The 27914-nt window shown below is 38.5% G+C and overlaps 1 protein-coding gene and 1 pseudogene across 1 annotated transcript in view; both read right to left on the bottom strand.

The window, feature by feature from the left end:
* Nucleotides 1–19196, bottom strand: LOC149126435 (ras-related protein Rab-32-like; annotated as a pseudogene).
* The window catches only part of RAB32 (RAB32, member RAS oncogene family), a 16451-nt gene continuing 6506 nt past the window's right edge, over nt 17970–27914 (bottom strand). Inside the window, exons 2-3 of the mRNA XM_002714864.6 lie at nt 23952–24229; nt 17970–19599 (exon numbers count right to left, since the gene is read on the bottom strand). Coding sequence (XP_002714910.1) covers nt 19450–19599; nt 23952–24229 — 428 coding nt within the window. The 3' untranslated portion in view covers nt 17970–19449. The remainder of the gene's footprint in view (nt 19600–23951; nt 24230–27914) is intronic.

Raw genomic sequence — 27914 nt, forward strand, 5'->3', positions numbered from 1 at the left:
ATCATCTAGTGAAGCCATGCTCTTTGCAGAATTGGTCCATCTGGGGAGGATTCTGGCCACCCTCCCTTTTCCGGTCACATTTGTTAGCCAGGAGCACAGCGGGGATAGCGCTGCCATTGGGAAGGTGAACTTTACTGTCCAGGTCACTTTTCCATTTTAAGACCGCCTCAAATGTGGAACTTCTTGATATATCAAAGACTGCAAATGCACCCACAGCTTCCTTGTAGTACACTCGGGTCATGTTGCCAAACCGCTCCTGCCCTAGAAATAAATATCATGAGAGATTAAAAACGTCTAGTTCTGACACAGTCTTATTTAGTTACAGCCCCACAGATCCTATGGATAATTCTGTAGAGAATTGTTTCCAATTCCATGGCAACACTAACTGTTGGAATTAAGGTCATCTACAGAACTATCACCCATAAATCGAGGTGGCTGAGGATTTTGTCTGAGTCCACAATGAACCATCTTCATGTTTTTCTTATGGGCAACCCATTCTCCTTGAACATTATTGGGACAGCATTGAAAGCTACAAAACTCATCCCTTCCTCTTCCTCCCTTCTTGGTTTAAGAGAAGAGAGGAAACAAGGGAAAAATAGAAAGCTCAGGGTGGATGAAGAAAAGAATGGAAATGAAGAGAATGCAGCCACAGGAGATAAGCACAGTGTGTAAAATTCTTGTCAAACAGATGAGAGCTAGAAAGGAGATAAAACAGTTGTGTCCTCAAATCATCTTTCCTTCACCCCTAGCCTATACCCACCATGATTCTAAACTCAAGATCACTTTCCTTTGATGCATGGAAATCTACTGTTTCAGAAAACCAAAATAGGACAACTTTTTGTGCTCTCACATGAGGGATGGATTACAGATGAATTACAGATTTTTCAAATATTATTATATTTTAAAATTACTTGTTATTTTAAACACTTTGAGAAAAATTTTCTGCCATATATTATATGGGATTTGCAAAGTATTCTTTTATTAGGAATACTCATCGTAAGACTCATCGTTGACATAAGAAAAACTCTTATCTTCTTCTGACTGCGGAAAAGTAGGTTGGGATGCTTGCCTAGTGTGACAGTGGCACTAACTAAATAAGATAGGTTTGAATCCAGGTTTTGGAATTCCAAAGGCTGTCAGAAATATGATGTCCATCATTTTGAACCACATTTTAGTTGCATATACTTCCTTCCTTTTTAAAATAATGATTTATTTATTTGAAAGGCAGATCGACAGAGGGAGAGGGAGAAACAGGCAGAAAGACATTTTTCCGTCCTCTGGTTCACTCTGTAAATGATTGCAACGCCCAAAGTCAGAATCCAGGAACTCCACTTGGGTCTCCTTGGCCATCATCTACTGCCCTCCCAAGCACATTAGCAGGACCTGAAGCATAGCAGCCAGGACTGAAACCAGCAGTCCATATGTCGGTGTCACAAGAGGTAGCTTAACAACTGTGCCAAAACCTCAGCCCCGCTGCCTTGACATCTATATCTCATTGCTTTAGGCTGTCAAATAACTGATTAAGAAAAACTAATGGATTAAGATTTCAAGATAATACATAATTCTAAGAAAATACTCTTTTTATGTAAAAATGAGAGTAGAATACTAAACTAGAAAACATGTAGAGAACTAACCTTAAAAGACATTCATTTTTAGTGAATCATCTAGAAGTCCCAGTTGTTTCTTTTTAACAGTCACACTAAATCATATTCAAGTGCTTACTCATATACAATTTCTGGTAAAGCATACAAAAATCGGTATTATCAATGTTAGGGAATTTTAGAGGAAAACTTCATGTTTTATAAATGTCAATTAAATTTTTCAGAGTCAAGGCCTAGCACTCAAATCTCCCTGAAAATCTTCACTTAATAAAATTGATTTTTGGTGCCAGTGTTGTGTGGCAGAGCAAGTAAAGCCGCCACCTGAGACATCAGCATCCCATATGGGCACTTGTTTGTCTACCTGCTAATGGGCTTGGAAAGTGGAAGTTGGCCTAAGTGTTTGATCCCCTTCCACCCATGTGGGAGACCCAGGTTAAGCTCCTGGCTCCTAGCTGTGATCTGGCCCAGCCCTGGTACATGTGGCCATCGGGGAATTGAACCAGCAGATGGGGATGATAGAAATATTACAATATTGTTCACAGTGATATTCATAATTTTCAAATTGCACATTTAATTATATGTCAATTACATGTAAATAAAGATATAAAAATAATGCCTACCTCAGTGTTATGAAGAAGTTTAAATTAAAAATGCCTACCTTGGAGACTTCTTTTTTTTAAAGATTTATTTATTTGTTTATTTTATTTGAAAGTCAGAGTTACACAGAGAGAGGAGAGGCAGAGAGAGAGGGAGAGAAGTCTTTTCATCCACTGGCTCACTCCCCAGATGGCCGCAATGGCTGGAGCTGTGCCAATCTGAAGCCAGGAGCCAGGAGCTTCCTCTGGGTCTCCCATGTGGGTGTAGGAGCCCAAGGACCTGGGCCATCTTCTACTGCTTTCCCAGGCCATAGCAGAGAGCTGAATGGGAAGTGGAGCAGCCGGTACTTGAACCGGTGCACATATGGGATGCCAGCACTGCAGGCCAGGACCTGCTGTGCCACAGTTAAGAAAGAGTTTTTGCTGACTATAGCCCACGGTAAATTTCAGAATAAATGTTTACTGAAATTCAGTTACCATCATTTGTTTATATATTATCTATGTTGGTTTCTGTACTACAATGGCAGGGTTGAGTAGTTACAAGAGAAACTAAATTGCTTAAAAAACCTAAAATATTTGCTCTGAGATGCTTTAATGAAAAAAATTGCTGATTCCTGTTCTAAAAGTCTAGAAATATCCTATACCTTGAACTGGAAGTTCCATGTAAAAATTCCTGAGGGTATACTTTAGGTCTCTGCATGTATTTTATACGTCAAGTTCAAGAAAAGTGTGTTACCATGATGGAGACTTGGATGGAGTTCTTGGGTCTCAAGTTCGGCTCAGGCCAGTCTTGGTTGTTTTGGGCATATGGGGAATTAATCAATGGATGAGATCCCACTTCTCTCTTGTTCCTCAAAAATTGTTTTCTTTTGAAGTGTGAAATGCTGTACAACCACTGCACAACTGTCAGCTAGTACCATTATTCTGTGCTAGATAGATGAAAACATAAATCTTTTTAAAGTGTCATCAGTTGAAAAGGACAAACCACAAAATATTAGCTAGTTATGTGCTGTACCATATAGTAGTAAAAATGGTTTGCAGAGAAGGGCAAAATTGTTGAAAGTACAACTATGAAACAAAACAGCAAGCAACTAACAGTCAAGCAGGTCCAGGTAAGATATTTTCTTTAATTTATCATGCCCACTTGCCTGTGGGTCTTTAGGGGTCACCTAACTCCCTCCTAACTGGTATTTTAGATCCCCATGGCATAACTTTAATGTTTCACTGATTTCTAGCATCACAAAGACACAATCATGCATTTGGAGAAATAGTTTATTTTCTAAAAGTTTAGTAAATTATATTTCCTCTTTTAATGGTTTTTATTAATCTCTCATGAAATTCCTAATGAATCCATTAGTACTTGAGAGGCAATCCTAAACTGGTAAAAGCAATTAAAAAACAAAAATTTCTGGGGATGGCACTGTGATGCGGCAGGTTAAGCCACCACCTGTAGAACCAGCATACCATATGGATGAATTTAATTAGGAAGTAGGAACATGTAAAATGAACTAATCTACAGTAATTGTTTTATGATGAAATTAAGGATTGTTCTCCAAAATCTGTATCTAAGCTATATCTAACAATGTCATTTCAATGGTTTACATGCACAGAGATGCTAGGTTCTTACAGTTTTTAAAGAACCATTGTTAGTAAGCGTATGTCTCAGATATGAGGATTGTTCAAAATGTACATGAAAAATACAAATTATGGAAAATCTATGGATTTATAAAACTTTTACACCAAAATAATCATCTGTTAATTCCATTTTTTTCAACAAATTTCTGGAAGTCCCCTCATATTTGTTTTGGTTTCTCCCTCTGCAATTTTAGCTTTCCCTCACTAGTGTCCAAAGCTAGGACTCAAAAGGAAGACAGTACTGGGTATCACTATGACCATCCTGTTCTTCTTCAGCTCTGAATGCATGAAGAGTCACACTTTTCTGCCCCTTCTTCATTAGGAGTAGCCCTGACATAGTCTTGGACAATGAAACATGAGCAGAAGCATTGCTTTCAAGCAGAACCACTTAGTTACTGGTGCCCTAGCCCTGCTGCAGCAAGGGTGATGCCTGACTTCAAGATGATTGTATCATGGAATGTCTCTGCTAGTCAAGGTCTTCAGACTCCAGTGAGAAGCTACTCTCACATCCACTGTCCCTACCCCAACTCCCACACTCTGCTTTAAATATGTGCCAAAGGGAGAAATAATTATTTCAAACCACAAATGTTTTCATTTTTTTGCATAAAAATAACATACACAAGCTAGCTGATCCTGACTGATACAACTACCTATTTCTTTTTAGTTCATGTTTCCTTTCGGAACTCCAAATCTTGTTTCTACAAAAATTGTGCTATATTCCTTCTATGTAGCATACAAGACATTGTGTTAGATCCTGGTGGAAATAATAGTCAATCTGATGTTTCTTCCTAAGGAACCAACATTCTATTTGAGAAAATAAGTAATTATATTTATGCTATGATGTGTTAGGCGTAATGATAGGTATGTAGTGCATATTATAGCACCAAGCAAGAGGCTAACACACATGTTTTGGTTTTAAACAGTGCTTGTAATATGTGAGTAAGTTTTCATACTCTTTTTTTCCGCTTCAGATACATTATAAAGAAATACTATTCACATGCACATTCATTGTGAAACTATATCATCTTCATTAATTGTCTTTATTGCTTTATTCATATGCTGTGACTTCCAGGTGGGATGCAGCAATGCCTGTCGGATGGGTGCAGACAGCATGCTCAAAGGCCATGCTCACTAACAATGGATTCAGCGACTTCATGTACAGCTTCTGGATGCCAGTTTCCCAACAGTGCTCTGAGTCATCGCCCTCAGAATTATGCTTTGTACTACTTATTTCACAACAGTTTAACAGGTTGAAATTAAAAGTATTGTTAGGAGTACAACAATTTCTTAAACTAAAGAACTACCATAACACTAACCAATAGAGCAATTTAACCACCATCAGACTGTACTGCTGGCATCATCTTCCCCCACTCATTAGTTTGCACAGTTTTCCAAAAACCAAGTGACTGTATTTAGCACCATCTGAGGAGGGGAATTTGTTGTGCACTGAATTTCATCATGTAGCACCATATTACTAAGATGGCAAAAGGAGTCATGTCACTTGACACCATTCAAATCACTTGTCTGGATTTCCCATTTGTCATATGCAAAATGAGATGGAGATGCAAGAATATAAGCAGTTATTCCTTTGGTGTTAGAAACATCTGGTTCCAGTTTCCAACTCTAAAAGATTTATTCATATAGAGCTTAGGCAAGCCCTCAGCCTTTCTGGATCTGTTTACTCACATGTAAACTGTGACTAATTTTTCTTCTCCAGATTATTGTTAAATATAAATAAGAATCAAAGTTAAGTGAATGATGGTGACTACAGAACATCTTGTAAGAAATGTTAACTATTAGTATGAGAGAGTCAGTGACTAAAAGTTTCCATCTCTAGGGTTCTATGCTTGTATCTGGAAATGTATTCCAAATTGGAAAAATAAGCATGATAGAAAAAGATGTGCAAAGTTGATGTTTAAAGCATGATTGTTGCTCATATCACCACCTTTTGACATTGAGACTGAGAGTAAAGAAATCTGTTTGTCACGTGAAAGAGGAACAAAAAAGAATAAAGAGAAAATAGAAAAATACCTAAAATAAGAAAGCTACATTCACATGGCCACAATGGTATCAAAATTATCTATTCACCGATTCATGCCAATTCAAGCTCTAGATCTTTCTCCTTTTGCTTACTTGAGATACCTGGGCTTTTATGGTAATTAAGTCAATATCTAAGCTCTACCTTAAAGGAGCAGCTGACTTTAATTAATTTAAAGTAGAAAATAGAATAAAAAATATCTTATTTGTGTCCAAAGTCATAATAGCTTTTTTAAAAATATTTTATTTACTTATTTGAGAGGTAGAGCTATATATAGAGAAAGGGAAAGACAGAGACAAAGGTCTTCCATCTGCTTGTTCACTCCCCAATTGGCCACAACCTTTGGAGCTAAGTTAATCCAAAGCCAGGAGCCAGGAGCCAGGAGCTTCCTCTGGGTCTCCCACATGGGCACAGGGGCCCAAGCACTTGGGCCATCTTCCACGGTTTTCCCATGTCATAAGCAGAGACCTGGATCAGAAAAGAGCAGCTGGGGCTTGATCTGGCTCCCATAGGAGATGCCAGAGCCACAGCCAGAGGCCTGGCCCACTATACCACAGCACCAGCCCCCAGAATGTTTATTTTTAAAAGATATGTATCTGATAGGCAAAGAGAGATTAGACAGACAGACAGACGGGGAGAGACACAGAAGGAAAGATCTTCTACTCACTGGTTCAGTATCCAAATGGCCATAACAACCAGGGCTGGGCCAGGTTGAAACAGAAAGCCAGGAACTCAATCCAGGTCTCCCACGTGAGTGACTGGGATCCAAGTACTTGAGCCATCACAGCTGCCTCCTAGGGAGGCATTAGCAGGAAGTCAGATTCAGAAGCGGAACTAGGAACTCTAACCAGACACTCCAATATGAGATGCAGGCACCTCAAGCAGAGCCTCAAATGCTGTGCCAAATGCCTGCCCCTTCATCATGTTAGAGACCTTGCAGGCCTAGTGAGAAACTGCCTATACAATATTAGATAATTCTGCAGAAACATCTTTGAAATGCAAATCACTCAATGCCTTCTGGTATTAGGCTCTCCAAATCACCCAAGGGCCAAACACACTAGACAGCTTGAGACTACTTCTGTAGCATAGAGGCAACCTGAATTATTCAAGTCTCCACTCCAAAACTTGGTAAATTTGTCTGCCATATCTCATGTATTCCTTTCTGCAAAAATCACAATAAAAGTTCTAGCCCATGAATTTCCCTTGTTCTATCCAGGAATTGTCCCCAGGTACTTCTCCCTGCGGTACTGAGTATCCTCGTATGTGTCCCCTTCTCTAGGAAACTGTGAGTGACAGACTATCTTTTCAATGGATGTTTTCTCCAGATGTGTTGAATTTATAATCCCTAAATAAAAATAAAATCTTAGGTACATTTAAAAAATCCAAAGGTCACCACCAAAAATTCCTTATCAAAAGCCAAGAATAGGGATAGGTCTTGTGGCACAGCACGTTAAACCACTGTTTGGGACACCCACATCCCATATCTAAGTGCTTGGGGTGGAGTCAGACCTGAAGTTTCAATGATTCAACTTCATGCTATGTGCACCTTGAGAGACAATAAATGACAGTCCACATACTTGGGTTCATGTCACCATCATGGGAGACCCTGATGGAGTTCCTGGCTCCTGGCTCCTGGCTCCTGGCTCCTGGCTCCTGGCTCCTGGCTTGGCCTGGCCCAGCCTTAGCTGTCACTCACAGTTGGGTAGTGAACCAGCAGGATCTCCCTCTCCCTCTCTCTCTCATGTTGCTGTTTCAAATAAATAAAAATAAATAAATTCTTAAAAGCCAAGACTATTTGAAAGGAAGGACGACATATAAATGATGGCTAAAATTCCTCCTAAAATATATTTGAAAATAGCATGGCATCTCTGGAATAATGAATGGATTACAGGATTGATCAGTGAGGTCTTAAGAGTACACCAGGCTGAGAGCTGTAATTGTGTTTCTAGGGAGTGCTTTGCTCTGCAACGATACACCAATAAAACAGCTTATTAACTGTAAAAGATCTGCAGCTGAGAAACAGTCTTTCAAAATGCACAAGAAATCACAGAGCCAATCAAAATAGTCCACCTTGGGATCACTGTTCTTCACAATTATAAGAATAGAAACAGGATAGACAATAGAAAGAGACAGTATAAAATATATAGCTTAGAAATAATTGGATACTTAAATTTAGAAAGAAAGTTCTGTTCTTTTGAGCCAGTGAAGTGAAAATCTGCATTATTATTAAAATCTTACTGTCTTCATACTCCAGGTCATGAACCCTGTCGCCATCATTGCCATGATGATGGGTTCCTGATGAGTGTTTTTTTGATAAAGTTACGACTCCATTCTGTATACATATTATGGAGCCTCTAAAAGCCTGTAATGAATTTACAAGGTAGAATGGTGAGACAAATAGCATGGAGCAAAGACAATTTTTAGAACTGCACTCAGTACCTGACTGTCTCTAACACTGTACAGAGCAACTTTCAGATCACATTGGTTAATTGAGGCAGATAAGAATGATAACATAGGCCAGGCCGGCGCCGTGGCTTACTTGGTTAATCCTCTGCCTGCGGCGCTGGCATCCCATATGGGCGCCAGGTTCTAATCCCAGCTGCCCCTCTTCCAGTCCAGCTCTCTGCTGTGGCCCAGGAGGGCAGTGGAGGATGGTCCAAGTGCTTGGGCCCTTGCACCTGCATGGGAGACCAGGAAGAAGCACCTGGCTCCTGGCTTCGGATTGGCGCAGTGCTGGCCGTAACAGGAATTTGGAGAGTGAACCAACGGAAGGAAGACCTTTCTCTCTGTCTCTTTCTCTCACTGTCTATAACTCTACCTGTCAAATAAATTTAAAAAATTATGATAACATAGTCAATATCAGAAGGATTTCTGCATGCAGTTAACAAAAAGATGCTGTTATGACAACCAGTTGTCTGTATGGGAAATTTTGGCTTCATTGCTCAGACTGTTGCACACAAAGTTGTCTCACACTCTGGAACTGAGAAAGATTAAAGATGTAAAATGGGAAAATTGTATTTACTGGAAATTCATCAGAACAATCTAGCTTAAATAAGGTTGAGGGGTGCAAGAATGCACAAACATCAGATCACACATATGTAACATAGACTGTAAAATACTTTTTTTTAAATCAGTGTGTTATTGGCTACCAATAAGTACAAGAAAACTTACTGCACTTTTCCTTAAGACAGAGACCACACACCTAAAGTATAGCTTCATCATATTTAGAAGATGTAATCCCAACTGATAAGGTCAGGAAAGCATCAGAGGTAATATTCCTGACACTTTCCTATGAAAGGTTATAGGAGAGTTAGGTGACATGACAAAAGGAGATACTTGGTATAATATTTGGTAAAATACAAGATGGAATGAAGAAGTAAATTTCCATATTCTACCGAGGGAAGGATTGAAGATGGAGGAAATAAATTTACATATAGCTTATATAGTTTATAATGCCTTTCAAGTATGCATTTTATATTTACAGGAACTTCAGAGCCAAGTGTACTTTGTACTTTGTACTTTGGCCTGAAGGAGTGCTTCTCATGCAAATTTTATAAAAAAATAAAATTTCAACTGTAGGAAGTGAATCACTGCAGCCAATATAAAAGAGTAAGGTATGTTATATCTAAATTGACACATTTGTTTTAACATCTAGCAGTCATTCAACCTGTCTAGAAAATTCATCAGTTGCTAATAAGCCATAAGCCTACCATAAATGGTAAACAAATACTACTTTATTTGTACAAAACATTTTAGGAAGATCAGAGACATCTCTTGAAACATTAATGAGTGTGCTTTAATTAGACTTTCTTTAAAATCTTGCTGAAGACAAATATTTTAGTATCTATCAGTTATGTATTGAGTACCAGTGTCAAAGGAAGTATGAATGAGACACAGCAACTGCTTTACCTCCAAAATAGAATTAATCTGCAGCTGAACTTTAAAGCTAGATTCATTCAATGACTTCAGAAAAGATTTGTTAAGCTTTGGTCATAATGGGACACTATGATTCTTCATTTGACGAGTTTAGCTAAATCTGCTTGGCTACATTTACAGTAAACATTCACAAATCCTTGCCTATCACACATGGAAAAGCCTTTAAGAATAGACATTGTTGACATTTTGTTTCCCACTTTTCCCAGATATACAGCTACCACCAGACCAAGCAACTAGTGATAACACCACACATGAGTTAGTCATGTCTAGGGGGTGCTTCACCTACTGTTCTGTAATCAAGGGATGTTTCTATTCTGTGAGAATTCAATATGATTCAATTTTGTTATCACATAACACAAACGTGTGTAATCTTGGGAAAATTTTTTGGAGTGGCCTTCAGCTTGTCTGCATTACATCATTTCTACGTAATTCAACTGGTATGAGATGGCATTCACTGGTAGCTCAGATATTCAAATCAAACATAGTTAATAACACAGGCCCCCAAATCTTAGTTTAAAACTGTTATTTTTGTCTCTCAATTTCCTTTTATTTAAGACTTCACCTCAGATCATTACATATAAAGTGAACCTGATGATTTCTAGTTACTTTTTAAATTTAACCTTAAATTCTATTAATTGCTATCATGTACTGGCTGAATGACATGACAATAACTTTGAAACAACAGCTTCTAACACTCAGAAATCCTTTTTCTGAGATCTCAAACTGCTGCTCTTATTCTTAGCAAATCTCAAGCTGTGGATTTAGGCAAAAGTACAAGGCTATCCCAAGTAGGCAGGTGTCTGCCACAGTCTGCTGAACACTGAATGAGTCTCCTTGCTGGCTGAATATATTTCAGAAGGATTAAAGGGAAGGGCGATGTCAGGAAGAAAACTGTTACTACTGCTTTTGTCACCTCTCCATGTAAAAATATTTTACTTTGAAGCTTCAAAACACAATGGTGCAACAAAATTTAGTTATTAATACTCATTACCTGCAGTGGGCTCTGATCATGATTTTTTTTAAAGATTTTATTTATTTATTTGAGAGGTAGAGTTATAGATAGTGAGAGGAAGAGACAGAGAGAAAGGTCTTCCTTCAGTTGGTTCACTCCCCAAATAGCTGCAACGGCTGGAGCTGTGCCAATCCGAAGCCAGGAGCCAGGAGCTTCCTCCTGGTCTCCCATGCGGGTGCAGGGGCCCAAGCACTTGGGCCATCCTCCACTGCTTTCCCAGGCCACAGCCGAAAGCTGGACTGGAAGAGGAGCAACCGGGACTAGAACCGGTGCCCATATGGGATGCAGGAGCCGCAGGCGGAGGATTAACCTACTGCACCACAGCGCCGGCCCCCAGATCATGATTTGATAGCTAAGTGCTCTATTATTTTACTTACAGAATGAGGCAAACTCAACCTGCCTTCCAGGCATTATTTTTACATCACCCTTGTGGAAATCCACAGCTATACTGAAGAGTTCTGGAGATGAGTCACATGAGAAAGCAACCTTTGCGATCCACAATTTTGTCCTAAAGCCTGAAGCAGTACTCATGTTCATTATTGTTCTGTGCACCTCCAGGAAGTGCTTCAAAAGAAGCCTCTAGCTTCCAATATACCAAATACACCTTTTCAAATGTACTTTCTGTTTTGGATACCCCCCACCACACACACACACACACACACACAACTGAAAGCCAAACCCAAGGCTGATTACCCCTTTTCTGAAGAATTGATGTGCATAGACTTATCTTTGTATCTGAAATTAAAAAAATTCTGCTCTTAAGTAAGTGAGCATAGAGTTTATAATTCCTCAATACATGCAAACTCACACATAAGGGACTACAAATAGGGAACACAGTAGTCATGTTTTTCCCATATCTTGCTGCCAGTGAGCAACCATAGCTTCTAAGGTTCAGGATGTGTGTTCTGTAGGCTGTGGGACTGGCAGGAGTCCTCCAGCTCCAAATGAACTCTATTCTAAAGCTCTACCACCCAATGGACTTCTAAACACTTCAATGATTGAATAGGATAACTTTTGGTATCAATTCAAAACTTAAACTTTCCATAATGTCACCTCTCTTTCAATGCCCACACCTTACACCTCACTTCCAGGGTGCAAGTGTTCCTACATTATACCCAGGGGAACGCTGCCCCCTGGAAGAGAATGTATTTATGTTCCAACATGACAACTGACAGTGAATACCAAGGACATAATATAGTTGGGGGACACAGGCAAACCACCAAAGGTGTAAGGGTGGGTATTGTTTTGGGGAGGGGGCAAGGAGCATCAGGATTCAGAAAAGCTTTCTGGGAGACCTAGTCTTCCCAAGAGGACAAGAAAACTGGGATGGAGCCTCCCTCGCAAAGGAGGGGACTTTCCAAGCCTTTCTTACTCACTTGCCACTGTTCAAGAGTTGGCACTTGCGGAACAGACCCTGTGGCTTCCTCACTCACTGTTGCATGAAGGGGCGCACTGGAAGGGAGGGAGCTCCTTCCATCTCTGAAAAATAAGAGGGCTTCTCCCAGAATCTGAAAGCCACCTAACCAGGGCTATTTCTTTGTGTGTTCACCTCCTCCTGCTTTGAAAGTCCTCAACTGGGGCTGGCACTGTGTCACAGTGGAAAGCCCCAGCCTGCACTGCCTGCATACATCCCATACAGGAGCCAGTTTGAGTCCTGGCTGCTTCACTTCCGATCCAGCTCCCTGCTAATGCCCATGGGAAAGCATCAGAGGATGCCCAAATTCTTGGTCCTCTGTACCCATGTAGGAGACCTGGAAGAAGCTCCTGGCTCCTGACATGAGCCTAGCCCAGCCATGGTTGCTGGCGCCATTTGAAGCAGTGGATAGAAGATCTCTGTCTCTTCCTCTCTTTGTGCAACTCTGCTTTTCAAATAAATTAAAAAAAAATCTTTAAAAAAATTAGTCCCTCCTCAACTGCTTCTGCCCATTCCAATGCTCCAACCTCACTGGAGTCCAAGCAACCAAGTCCCATTGTACCTCCCTATCTGGGCCTTTTTCTCATCCTAAACTTTTCCTGGCAAGTTGAAAGGAGGAGAAAAAGGCAGACAGAGGCTGAGAGGAGCCCAGGTTCCCCGGGCTGGGGTCGGATGGCTCAGGGGCGGCGGCGCTTACCTGCGACGCGTTACAGCTGCAGGTGCACCGGCATCCTACTGTCCCAGTTGAGGACTTTCCAGGCGATGTTCCCCACGATGGTGGCCCGGTTAGTGCTGGAAGAAGAGCTGGGAGCGCTTGATGATGCCAATCTTGCCCACGTCGAGTTCGCCGATGACCAGATGACCAGCACCTTGGAGAGGTGCTCGCGGGTTTCTGGCGCAGTCGGGCGCTGCCCCCACCTCACCCTGGGGACCGCCTTTCTGAAAGGTCTCTGGATGCCAAAATTGCGGGCGTTGGCGGGCACTTACCACCCACTCACTCTCAAGTTCATGGGTCCTTACAGTGCTGAAGCTACTGAGCCAGCTCCTGCCAAGCTCGGAAGGGCAGAGGTGGTAGCACTGGTGCGCACTCCCATCCTGGAAGGCTCTGGCCTGGGGATAAATGACCTGACTGCCCCCGGGGAGGTTAGCACTTGGAACCGATGTCACCACGTCGCTGAGACGTGGTGAAATGGAGCACCCAACCTCTCTGAACAAAGGACTGATGTGCTGGGCCATTTTATTGTTCCATATGCATTTTTTTTTGAGGATCCTTCATGGTTTTTCATAAATGACTGTATTGATTTACATTCCCACCAACATTACACAAAGATACCCTTTTCTGCACACCCTGTCCCTCCTATCTCGTGTCTTTTTGATCATAGCCACCCTAATAGGTGTGGTTTTGATTTGCAATTCATTGATCATTAGGAATATTGAAGACCCATTTGGATGTCTTCTTAGGAAAAATGTCCATTTGGATCCTTTGTACTTTTGCTAGTAAGGGATGTGTGGATTTTGTGGTTTGTTTATGGCTCCTAAATTGTGTGTGTGAGCCCTTTGTATATTTTGGATATTAACCCTTTATCAGATGGTTGGCAAATATTTTCTTCAGGTCAGTAGGTTGCCCTTTCACTGTTTCCTGTGCTATGCAGAAGCCTTTTAGTTGAATGTAGGGCTACTTGTCTATTTTTAGTTTTGTTGCCTGTGCTTTTGTGTCAAATCCAAGAAATCATTGCTAAGACCATGTCAAAAAGATTTTCCTCTGTGATTTCTGAGTTTTAAGCTTCAGATGTAATCCATTTTGACTTTTGTGGATGATGTAAGATAAAGGTCCTCTTTTTATTTATTTCTTTTGGTAAGTGGATATATGATTTTCTCTTCAGTTATTGAAGAGATTATTTATTCTCCATTGTGAATTCTTGGCATTCTTCTCAAACATCAGTTGTCCTCATATGCATGGAGTATTCTCTGGATTTTTCCCCCCATTGATCTGTGCTTGTTTCTCATGCCAATATCCTGCTGTTTTAATTTTGAAGTCAGGACAAGTGATGTCTTCAGCTTTGATCCTTTTCAATTTCTTTGGCTATCTGGGATCCTTTATTTTCTATTGTAATTTCTATTTCTGTGCAAAATCACATTATAATTTTGATAGGGATGTCATTGAATCTGTACATTGCTTTGGGTGCTATAGCATTTTAACAGTATCAATTCTTTCAATCCATGAACACGAGATACTTTTGCATTTATTTGCATCTGCTTTAATTTATCATCATTATAATTTTTCATTGTACCAGTCTTTCACCTCCATGATTATTTTTTTCATTTCTAAGTATTCTATATCTATTATTTTTGATGCTATTGTGAATGGGATTATTTTCTTTTCAGAGTTCATTGTTAGTGCATAAAAATAAAGCTGAATTTTGTGTGTTGATGTTGCATCTGTTCAGTGTGCTGCATTAATTTTTTATTTATGTTTTGTTTGTGTTAAAATATATGTGTAGTCTTTACAGTTTCCTATACATAAGATCATGTCATCTGTAAACAGACACTTGCATTTCTTTCTTTCCAATTTAAATGACTTTTTATTTCCTTTTCTTGCCTTCATTGCTCAGGGTGAAATTTCCAGTACTATGTTTAAAATAAATTTATAGAGTCAGCATTCTTTTCTTTTTTCTGTTTGCAGAGTAACAGTTTTGTTTTTCATCAAGATGTCGGCGATTTTTGTCATATTTCCCTTTATTATGTAGAATATATTACCTTTATACAAATTTGGTAAGCACATTTATTATGAAGGGATGGTCATCCATTTGTTTCATTTTTAATTATTTAGTCTAGAGCATTTTATTTGGGCATTGTATTACATGCAGCTCAGAGGCTTACATATGTGCTATTTTCATTATATTTACTTTTCAGGTACTCTGTAAGTTTGGGTTTGATTTTCTTGCATGAGATATATGCCCATATGAACTTTCTTTTTTTTTATTTTGTTGTGGTCTTTCTGCATTTTCTCATCTTACTATTTTGCGATAAGCATTGTCAATTGTTCTACTTTTAGGAAATTAAGGTTTCTCTCCTTCAGAAACCTTTCCTATTTTGCTTATTAAATGGTTACAAATACTTTTTTAGTCTGTTGCACGTTATAATTTTGCTTATACAAGGGCTTTTCCACTTATAATTGTGTTACAGTCCAACAAATCCTTCAAAAGTTGAGAATACTGTAAGTTGGAAGTGCGTTTAATACACTTAACCTACCATCACTACCACATGTAGCCACATCCCATGTGTTTCACTGTGAGAAATCAAATGTTTACCTTTGTGAGTGCATGGTTGACTGGTTGCTATGGTTGCCAGGAGCCCAGGAATTGATCAAAATTTAAAGTTAGAGGTATTTTTTTTCTGAATATGTATTGATATTTGCATCATGGTAAAACTGAAAAATCCTAAGTCAAATCATACTAAGCTGGGGATCGTACTCTCTTAACATATGAGATATTTTGATGTATTCTTTTCTCATTGGTTTTCATCATTTGAGAGCTTAAAAGGATTTTCTCAGCTAAAATCAATATTTTTCCATTTATGTGAAGTCTGTGTAGTTTTATTTTTTTCATTTTTACATTTAGGTTGATGTAATGTCTATATTGCTTCACTTTGGAAAGCTGTGAGTTAGAAATGCTACTTCTGGTTTTTCAAAACAGCTAAACAGTTCTAGCAATATTAGTTGTAGGCTAGTCCGCCCTGTTAGAACCTTAAACCTGTTTTCTTCAATGTATAACAGAAAAGTTTTACTGCTTGTTCACTGTTTAGTGTTCAGACTTTTTCCTATCAACACTTTATAAAGAAATGAAAGTACCATATTTAAGTGTTTGTGTTTTGAGTAATACCATAGAGTCCAAACTGATTAACACTTTAATTATTGAAAGTTACTGTAGGAGGTTTTCAAATTTTTTTTTTTTTTTTTTTTTTTTTTTTTTTTTTTTGTAAACAGAAGACTTTTGAACTTCATCCCTAAAAACAAAATAAGTCTGAAATGAGACTCGGGAATTTTGTCAAGCAGCTCAGGTGCTTCACACATAGCTTTTCAGAAATGAACCACACCTTGAAAACTTACATTCCATGATATAAATCAGTTTCAGAAACATTACTGAGTTACTGACACAAACAGGCATAGCTGAGAATGGAACTGGCAATTTCATGATGCCTGATATTCACACAAAGATGTGATAATATCCTTTTTTTAAATACATACTCTTTTGATTGATGATGTAGTCTCTACTTTTTTTTTTATCACAGCTAGTGGTGTGTGTGTGTGTGTACATGTAATTGGTTTCTTCAAAGTGTATAGCATTCTCTTTTTTCCCTAATCATTTATGTAGCTTACTATAAGTTCAAACTTTATGTTCAAGTTACAATAACAAACTGTGGCAAGAGTTTAGGAATAATGTAAAATCTCAGTTTTATTTCTAAATTGTAGATAATGATAAATATAATGAAAAACCTCACAGCAACAAGAGAATTCTGAATGTTTACAGAAAAACAACTACTTAAGTTATTGTCATCCCTAAAATTATACTAAGAAAACATAGTACATAAATATAGCTAAAGAAAAGTACAAGTTTTTTGACTTGGAATACTTGGCTAAATCAATTCAAATATAATGGATTCCTTAATTTTCTTAAAAAAGTAATGAATATATAGATAAAAGAAAATTCCAAAAATTCAGTCTCTTCCAGTAACTACTTAGGATAAACTTTGTACTTCTAATATTTGGAGTTTGGCATCAACTTTTCCTAATACTTACACTAGCAGACTTTGAAATATAATAAAAGAAAAAAAGGTTGTACTTTGTACTTACAGTAAAAAAAATTTAGAGTATAACACAAATTGCTTAGAAAGTCATGCCTAATTTTTACAAAAAATTAAGAGGTTATTTTAATCTGATGATGATCATTACTTGAGCCAGGGGCTCCTATTCTTTTACTTCAGAAAATGTAGCTCTTGTACAGTACAAAATGACTTAAAAATTCCATGAGAAATGGAGCTAAAAGATAAGTTTATTTTGGTTCAGAAATTTAAAATTCATAGTTCTTCATAATAGGCATTTTCATGTTTTTTTTAAGATCCTATCATCTGCATGAATTTGAAAATTTTATACCAAAATAAAACTTGTCTTTTAATTCCATTTTCTGCAGACTTTTAGAAATATACAATGGTGGTTTTTTCTTCTATTTGTTGAACTCTTTACTTAGTGTAGAGTTCATCTTATGAGTATAAGTAAACTGAAAGTAGATCATTATAAAAGCTAAAAGAGGGAATAAGAGAGGAAGGAGGGAAGCGTAGGGTAGGAAATATCACTATGTTCCTAGATCTGTACTTGTGAAATATATGAGATTTGTATACAAAATTTAAAAATAAATAAATAAAACAATTATAAAAGTATCTTTGGTTTTTCTGATGTAAACTGGTCATTAATAAGCTTTAAGACATGCTTACCTACAAAAAAAAAATCCCCTCATACATGTCCAAAGAGGTCAAAGAGTTTATTTAGATACAGATAGATCATATCTATGATTTCTAGGCAAGACTCAGGTATCGTGAGAAGAGACTGGTATATTTTCTAGCTCATGACAATTACTATTTATTACTAGAACACATCTGTCAGAGAAACTCAGTTCTATCCTAGCATTTTTTCTTTTCTCATTAACTTCATGGGTATTTAAAATCAAGATGAATTCATGGATAAGTTTTGTAAACAGCTTTTATTTCATTAGCTTTGGATTATGTCATAAAAAAAAACCCTTAAAATTCCATTGAGGGAAATAAATTGGACCTTGCAGAGAATACAAGCCTCATAAAAGACAAAAGTTTTCTGGGACACAAAGGTATATAACACATTGTCTTTCTTTCTTTCTTTTTTTAAAGATTTATTTATACTTGAAAGTCAGAGTTGCAGAGACACAGAGGCAGAGAGAGAGACAGAAACCATCTGCTGGTTCACTCCACAAATGGCTGCAGCCGTCAGAGCTGAGCCTATCTGAAATCAGGATCCAGGAGCTTCTTCTGGGTCTCCCATGTGGGTGCAGGGGCCCAAGGACTTGGGCCATCTTCTATTGCTTTTCCAGGCCATAGCAGAGAGCTGGATCAGAAGTAGAGCAGTGGAACTGGAACTGGTGCCCATATGGGGTGATGGCACTGCAGGCGGTGGCTTTACCTGCTGTGCTACAGCGCTGGCTCCAACACACTGTCTTTCTAGAACTACATATATTCAAAATGAAGGCTTCAGTCACAACATTTATCCTCTTCCTTCAATGGGGTAAGTGATAACACACATATTACACATCTGCCTTCAATTGCCCAGGGATTACACTTGAACGTTCACAGAGACATACATGACCTGGTTTCTTTCACAACACATAAAATATAAACTGGGTTTATGTGTGTGTGCTTTGAAACAATTTATTTCTTGACAAATATGATTATATATTTGAAAATACTAGTTCTAGTGAGACAGAATTGGAGCAGTAACGTCAATTAGCCCCACAGCTATAAACATGAGCACAGGAAGAAGGGCAGAGAGAAGACCAAACATTCCTGTTTACTGTTTCCAAGTGTTAGCAACTGGATCCAGAGGAGCTCCCATAACTCAGGGGAGAGTAACTGAGTAATTAGGGAGAGTACTTCAGTATGTTTAAGAGGAGTGACCACATGTCAAACCAGCCACAACTGTTGGGATTATAGTAAGGATAACAATTTTATATGAAGTACCAACCCTTTGAATAAAAAAGGAACTGCCAGCCTTCGTGGCAGACATAGTCTAAAAACCTCACTGCAAAGTAAGCATGGAACAGGGAGACAAAGATACAGGCTCAACATGACCGTAACACTGCAAGTACAGATTTATTACCTCCTCAACACTCACCCCAAAAACTACTACTTGGAATTCCACCATAGCCTGAGGAACCGCCATCAAAGAAGGCCCTGTGAAAGGACATAAATGTCGTCCTCAATATGATGGCAACAACACCACAAGCCTAAGTGACGTCTCCTAGGTTGCAGAGCCACGAGGGCACTTTCCCATGCCTTCCATTTTCAAGTGGTGAGATGGTGCTGCTCTAACAAAGGGCACCCCTGGGAAGATTCACCTTCCAGGGTATCCTCCACACCCCATCCTTTGGAGCTCACTCAGAATCCAGGCAGGCAGAAAAGCAGCAGGGACCACATCAACAACACTGAGATTTGCTCTCTGCTCTCAAGGTCTCCTGATCCAGTTTAATTTTGCCCACATCGTTTTCTTCATTAGGAAGGCTTTGGTGGTTTGCAAGGATATTCTCCACTAGGAACCGTGCGGCTTCATCTATGTTTATGTTATCCTGTAATGCAGAGGGAAGAATGGATCAATTCTAGATGAGTTCTTAGAGGAAAGCAATAAGCGTATTACAGGCAAGTGGACTAATTTGTCAGAGGGTCCAATATAATTTACCAATCTCTTCAATAACACTAAAGTGTTTGCTTACTGAGAGTTCAAAGCTACTGGCTAAGGTAGCTATGGACAGAACCCTCTCTGTTTTCCAGAAACACCCTTTCTGGTGTTCCTGTTTTCAGTTTTTACCTCTGAACTTCAATTAGCTATCTTGATGAATAAAAACGAAATTTTCACTCTGTTCTGGGTTGCCACTAAAGGAAATCACTCAGACTGAAAAATTCATGCTCATCCAAGTATTTAGGAAGCATTGCCATGGAAAATGTGAAAAGGCTAACAACACGTTAAAATATGATAAATGTGCCATATTGCTACTCTGTCTTTGAGTACAAAGTCTTACTAACATTTAGTCATCTCTCATAAATTAGCTTAAAACTATGACGTCCCTCTGATGTGCACTAATGATCCCCTAAGAAATTATAAGGTATCATAGCACATTTGAGACTGATTATTAAGTCATGATTGAATATGCACAAGTAATACAAAGCAAAAACTGTGTTTATTTTTAAAGTCATTTCAATGTTTCACTTTTAACTAGTTTCAGATTAACAAAAACATTGCAAAATTAGTAAATGAATTCTTACATCACAGGTAACCAGAGTACAACTATCAAAATCAGAAAAATTAGAAAATATTGTAGTATTGGATAACTGTTAACTTTCAATCTTATGCAAATTTCACCAGTCACCTTAATGCCCCATTTCTCACCCGGGATCATGGTCTGTATTTTGTTGTGAGGTCTCCTGATCTCCAACTGTTACTTAGCCTCCTGGCTTTTATTTTTTTGGAGGGCAATGGCCAGAGAACATCTTTCAGTATAGATCTGCTGGATATTTTCTTATCATTAAATTCAAGTTATGGATTTGTTACCAAAAAAGACAGGTGTGTCATGTCAAAAAGACAGGTATGTCATGTCAAAAAAGACAGGTGTGTCATGTCCTTCTCAGTGTAGGAAGTTAGTTACTGAAAGTCTTACCTGTTGGAATTCTATTGTTAGGAGGAGATTCTCTTTTCTGCATACCTACTCATTTGTTTGTGTATAACATGGGTTATTATGAAGCCAATTATAAGCTAATTTGCTTTGTTGCTTAAGCTGTCATAGATTTTTGGAGCTCCTGTGAGTAGGCTCCCAGTGTTTGTGACATGTCTTTGTCAGTTTGCAAGTGTTTCCTTAGTTTCTGGCTGCACAAAATTCCAAGGCACATCTTCACTATCTGTGCCATCAGTCATGGATCAGGTGTTTCTCCAGGGCTTCAGGGTTCTTTTTAGTAAAGAATGGTATTCAAAAATATATTTCTGCAAACTACACAAGTTCATTTGTTTGGTAGTTTTGTGGCTTCTAAGCTGTTTCAGCAGATACCACCTGGCCAATATTTGCATTTATGCATCTACACATTTGTATCTCCTTTAGCTGTCTATGTATACATACATGTGTATATATGTGTGTATGTATATCTATGTGTGTCTTTGTATACATGTATATGCAAATTATGCATATATATATTAAACTATGTATATATAATTATAGATGTAGATATATGAAACTTTGAGCTCATAGTGATATCTCCAATCTTACACTATGGTTTCACCGAATTCTCCCTTATTTATAATACACTTTTCAGACAGTGAGAAACTTCGAAGAGCTATACCATTTATTCACGTATCTGTCAAAGCATCAACAAAAATTTTTTACCTCCATTTTCAAGATTAGCATCAATATTAATTCAATATTGATCTTTGAATTTCTAAGTTAATTCTGTCCCTACCATCACCATTGTGTGAAATAATCATAAAATATTTTAACTACATATAGTGTCAAAGGATTATGAACAAAAATTCTCACATTGTAATGAAATTAACCGCAAATTTCATATCGGACATCCAGTCAAAAGACCATCAAAAAGTTTAAGGAAAATTGCATATATAATAAAATTATGCATGGGTTTCAAGTGTTCTTTTGCATCAAAATAAATCTATCAGTTTATTTCATCTTCCAACAAATTTGGCTAAGTTCCTACAGGAACTCAGAACCTTGGAATACAACTAAAAATCTGATTACGTTAGCACTGAAAGCTCAGAAAATAGAATTATCAGTGACCTTAGGCAGTACTTTAAAATTTAGCTTAAAAACTTTCATGAGGCCGGCGCCGCGGCTCACTAGGATAATCCTCTGCCTAGCGGCGCCGGCACACCGGGTTCTAGTCCCGGTTAGGGCGCCGGATTCTGTCCCGGTTGCCCCTCTTCCAGGCCAGCTCTCTGCTGTGGCCAGGGAGTGCAGTGGAGGATGGCCCAGGTGCTTGGGCCCTGCACCCCATGGGAGACCAGGAAAAGCACCTGGCTCCTGGCTCCTGCCATCGGATCAGCGCAGTGCGCCGGCCGCAGCGCGCTGGCCGCGGCGGCCATTGGAGGGTGAACCAACGGCAAAGGAAGACCTTTCTCTCTGTCTCTCTCTCTCACTGTCCACTCTGCCTGTCAAAAAAAAAAAAAAAAAAAAAGTAAAAAAAAAAAAAATAAAATAAAAAATAAAAACTTTCATGAAATTTTATTATTATTAGAATATGTTGGAACATTCTTTATATATTATTAAGAAAACTCTACAGGAGCCATTTCTTATATATTTGTAGGGAAGCACAAACAGACCTAAAACTTTGACTCTTGTTCAGTGTTTCCCTCTCATTTCTACAGGTGATCTTGGCTATAAAGATAATGAAGCTTACAATTCACACAGGTTCAGGCTACAGCTAAAGTGACGTCAGCAGTTATGAATTTTATATATAGGCTCTTGGGGAAAATTGATTTATTAATTACCTGAGAGATCAATTCAAACTGAAAGAGGAATTTTATCTGCAATATAGAAAACTTTTTCATCAAACTGCATGATGACACAAGCATTTACATAAATTGTTCCCCCAAAAGCTGAGAAGTAAAGCAAGATATCCAACAGACACACAAGGTGGACAGAGCATGGCTGTCTTGGAATACAGTCCATACACACAAAGCAGACAGAGCCCTGGTGTCTGCAGTATGGTCTGTCTCTGTGGGAAGCTTCTCATTTGGGGATTTTCTCCTTCTAGCCTTGCTAAGAGTTCACATTGCATCTCAGAGCTTCCTCTGTCATCCACCACCAATTTTTGTTTATGGCAGTAAATTTTAAGATGCTACCTGTATAGAAACAAGCAGTCACTAGCTTAGGAGTACATAATTCTTGCTAAAGGAGACAGTCGTTGCTTCTAATGATTCCATCACTGCCCAATATCTTTACACTACTCCTACGCAGTCTCTGCTTATAGCATTCTTATCACCACTGTCATTAAAAAAAGCAACTTTCACTTCTGGGGTTTCTAGTAAAAGTAAAAGTAATCGCGAAGTAAGAACAGTAATACATATATGTATGTATACAAAAGAAATCCACAAATTGCATAGCAAAAGCTGGAACTGCATTATGCTTACACCACATTTATAGCTTAGTGTTTATTTGAAATCACAGAATTTCTCAGTCATTCCCTCAATCTTACCTACACCTGATTCTTTTTTACCCTTTTATATGAAATATGCAGAATATAAACACTATCATACACTGCCCCCCACACCTCGTATTTTGTACTCATTTTAACCTTTTCTTTCATAAATAGCAAAATTAACATTTTGATGCTACCTTCCTAGGTTTCTTCCTCTGGAAAAATATTTTGACCAGCTTCACAAAATGGATAAAAACTTTTCAACTATTCATAAAGAAGCATGCCACAAATGTTGGCATTTTCCTCATTCAAACCTTTCCTATATTGTTAATCTAAGCAACATCTGAATACATCTCTCTGATCATTGCAATGCCTTTGTTAGGCCAGTGTGTGACAGACTTCTTTGCCAGTGGCATCTTCATGTATTTCATCAAGTCTTATGTGCAAATTTAAAATCCTTGTGCTTGACAATACACCTGAAACCCATATACTCCAGAAACATGAGCAGTCCCTCAGCTAAATAAACTCAAAGAATATGGAATTTGTACTTTGCTTTGAAAAATAATTCAGTTTTATTCTAATGTCAAATCTACCCTTCTGTGCACCTCCCCATTAGCCAATGTACAAAGCAATTCTGCCACAGGTTGAAAGAAGCTATGCCAAATCAATGCTAGTCTTTGCTTTTCCTAGACTTCCTAAAGCTACCTATAAATTCTTCATAGCCCTAGCTCTGGATTACAAGGTAAACACACAACAGCAGATTCACAAGGAAAGCAGATCTCACCTTTGCTGAGGTTTCAAACCATCCAGTGAAGCCATGCTCTTTGCAGAACTGGTCCATCTGGGGAGGATTCTGGCCACCCTCCCTTTTCTGGTCACATTTGTTAGCCAGGAGCACAGCGGGGATAGCGCTGCCATTGGGAAGGTGAACTTTACTGTCCAGGTCACTTTTCCATTTTAAGACCGCCTCAAATGTGGAACTTCTTGATATATCAAAGACTACAAATGCACCCACAGCTTCCTTGTAATACACTCGGGTCATGTTGCCAAACCGCTCCTGCCCTAGAAATAAATATCATGAGAGATTAAAAACGTCTAGTTCTGACACAGTCTTATTTAGTTACAGCCCCATGGACCCCAAGGATAATTCTGTAGAGAATTGTTTCCAATTCCATGGCAACATTAACTGTTGGAGTTAATGTCATCTCTGCAGACTCATCACCCATAAAGCCAAAATGACGGATAATTTCATCTGAGTCCACAATGAATCGGTTCTGTTCATGCCCGACCCATTCTCCATCAACATCACTATGACAGACTGATGGCTACAAAAGCCTATCATTTATTCCTCCTGAGGGGCAACAAGGGAAAAAGAAGGCTGGTTGTGGAGGAAGAGACCAGAAAAAAAAAAAAAAAAGAATATGGAGCTGCAGGAAGGAGATAAATGCAATGTGTAAAATTCTAGTCAGATTAGGGCTGGAGAGGCGGTAAACCAGTTCCTGTCCTCAACTGATCTTTCCTTTACATCTCTAGCCTATATCCTCTATGACTCAATATACAACAAGACTGCTTTCCTTTGAGAAGCAGACACATGGAAGCCTACTGTTTGAGAACAAAAATGTGGGGCAATTGGTTGCACTATCACATGAAGGATCAATTACAGATCTTCAAATATAATTGTTTTTAAAATTATTTAAATTACAACATTTTGGGAACAATTTACTCTATCTATCATATGGGATTTGCAAAGCATTCTCTTACTATCTGCTATCATATTAATCTTTAACATAGGAAATAGTTTTATCTTCACATAACAACATTATGTGCAGATAATGTGTGGCCAGCGTGACAGTGGTACTGACTAAAGAAGATAGGGTGGAATACAGGTCTTCTGAGTTCCACAGGCCTATGGAAATATGATGTCAGCTATTCTGAACTGTTTTGTAGCAGCTCTGCCACCTAAACCTCTTCAGGCAGTCTACTTATAGAGATAAGGAAAAATGACTGATGGTCAATGCAAATCTAGATTTATAGCTCTTTGATCTAAGATAAAACAATGTGATAAGACACTTTCCTATCAAAACACATGATAAGAACAAGTTTCATCTCTATTTTATTGACATATTGTAATTCAAATTTTATTTGCTCCAATGCAAAACTACCCCAAAATATATTTTTCCTTTTGCAAACTCTATACTGTGTGGACTAAAGAAAGAATACAATAGTCAGCTTACAGGGATAAACTTAAAAGTTCATTTGTTTTAATGATAACTCCTAGTATGGATATATCTAAAACAATATTATGATAGTTTAAAGGTCTAAATTTTATTGTAACAAATATTCACATATGAAATCACACTGTCATATTCATCTTATCTTTTTCTTGGTACTATGAATCTTATCAGTCAATTGTGTAGTTCATTTATCATTTTCCATAAACATACAGATATTTCAACTCTTCAAAGCCAATATTACCATCAGGCAGATCAGATACTTTAATGTATTTGAATTCTAACTTCAACTACAGAACACCCATTAACAACTGCATCTATTTTTATGAATTTTGGTTCTTCATTAAATATGAAAAGATGATGGTCACAGAGAAAATACTCTCAATTAACAAAGTCATAGATTAAGAGATATTGAAAGATCAGAATTTCAGTATAATTACATAGTTATAAGAAAGGATTTTTGTACCACTGTCTTAACTTAGAGAAGAACTAGTAGAAGAAAAGTACAGGGGCTAGTATTCTGGTGTTTCGGGGAAGGCAGCTGCCTTCAAATCCTGGCTGCTCCACTTTCAATCCAGTTCCCTGCTAATGCACCTGGGAAAGCAGTAGAAGATGGTCCAATTACTCGGGTGTCTGCCACCCATGTGAGAGAACTGGAAGACGCTCCTTGATCCTGATTTTGGCCTGGCCCAGCCCTGGCTGTTGTGATCATTTGATGAGTGAACAACTGGACGGAAGATCTCTCTTCTTCTCCTCTCTCTCTTTAACTGTATGCTTCAAATAAATACTTTTTGTTTCTTAAAAAAGGGAAGTGCAGAAATCAAGAAGTTCCAAATACGCAGTAAGTTTTAGTGACTATTTTAAAGTAAATCTCAAGTAATTTCTTTCTACTAGCAACATTAAGTCATATTCAAATATTTCTCATATAAACTTTCTGGTAAAACATATGGCACTCAAAAATGATAAGAAAATTTAGTGGAGGATCCTTAGGCGTTGAAATATTAATTTTTCTTTAGATACTAACAAATCTGGGATTAAAAACTCTCTGAAAATCCTCACATCAGCCTGTACTTTATTTAGCAACCATAGTATGTGGCACATCAGAATCCTGTCAATTTAAATACAAAGACAAAATTTGTTTTGCTTCATGTGGTATGCGTGTGAAGAGTTAAAGCTTGCCACAATCTGGAATTCATCATAACTCAGGGGAATCCTCCTCTCAATGGGTCTGTTGAACTAGTTCAGACTAGCTCAGAGAGAACTCTAGGCAACAGTGGTATTCTTATAGTTGCTACTTACTACACTGGGAGGTACACCACTCATTTCACTCAAACTCTCTTATTTTATACAAGAGAAAATAAAGTCCAAGGAGATGAGTTGACTCATATTTTAAGCTCATGCATAGTTTTTTCATAATAGGCAATTTCTTTGAGCTCTCTGAAGAGTCCTTCAGACATCTAGTGGAATGGAGAACTGAGCACAGTGAGAAGACAGGTGTGGGCCAGGGTGCAGCAAAGCCAAGGGCAGAACAAAACTTCTCATCTTCATCTAGTGAAAACCTGAATCACCCATGGTACTTGACAGATTGCAACTTTACAGCCCCAACCTCTGGAAGTTATTTTAAATTAATTATTTTTATTTGCATTTATTTGGAGTGGAGGGGGGGGGGGACATGTGCGGGTTCACTGCATAATGAGACACAATGGCTGGGCTGGGCCAGGCCAAGGCACGGAACCAGGAACTCAATCCAGGCCTCCTACAAGGGTGGCAGGGGTCCCCTGATTGAGCCCTCATCTGCTGTTTCCCAGGGTGTGCATAAGCATGAAGCTACTATCAGGAGTACAGATGGTACTCTAACCCAGCTGCTCCAATATAGGATGTGGGCATCCCAATTACTATCTTAACTACTCAATCAAATGCCAGCCCCTACTCCTGGGTATTCTGATTTGCTAGGTATGGAAGATTGCTAGTTGCCTATCCCAATATCTTTCAAGAGAATTTTATTTGGGGAGGCAAAGTGCTCAGCTTAAAACCAAAGCCTTAGATTTCCTAGCTGTCCTTGGGGCAAGGCATGTGCATTTGATTGGACCACAATGTCAAAGAACATGGCCTAGGGATAGCTGAATGGTAGGTGATCAGCCTTAGTCCATTTGGGTTTCTTGGTGTCCACCAGTTTTAGTCACCATCCAAGAGAAGTCTTCTAAACCTGTTACACAACTTAATTTCATTGACAGCATTCTCTCTATAACTCGGTTAACTAGGTGTGAACATACTCTCTATAACTTGTGTTAACAAGGTGTAAAACCCTCACTGTTTTAACACTATGTTATTCCTAGGCTACAACTCTAAGGCCTTTAAATTTTCTTCCTATGAAAGAGTACTGTCGCTCCCCCTCTTCATGGAGGAACGACACTAAACCCTGCCTAGGCTTCATATCCGAGTCACGGCACCATTATGTCGCTCCCCGTCTTCGTGGAGGAACGACACAGGACCCTGCGTTGTTCTTTCATCTTCTC

The sequence above is a fragment of the Oryctolagus cuniculus genome, chromosome 5, assembly GCF_051225735.1.
Source record: "Oryctolagus cuniculus isolate XC-2025 breed Fujian yellow rabbit chromosome 5, ASM5122573v1, whole genome shotgun sequence".
NCBI classification, from domain to species: Eukaryota; Metazoa; Chordata; class Mammalia; order Lagomorpha; family Leporidae; genus Oryctolagus; species Oryctolagus cuniculus.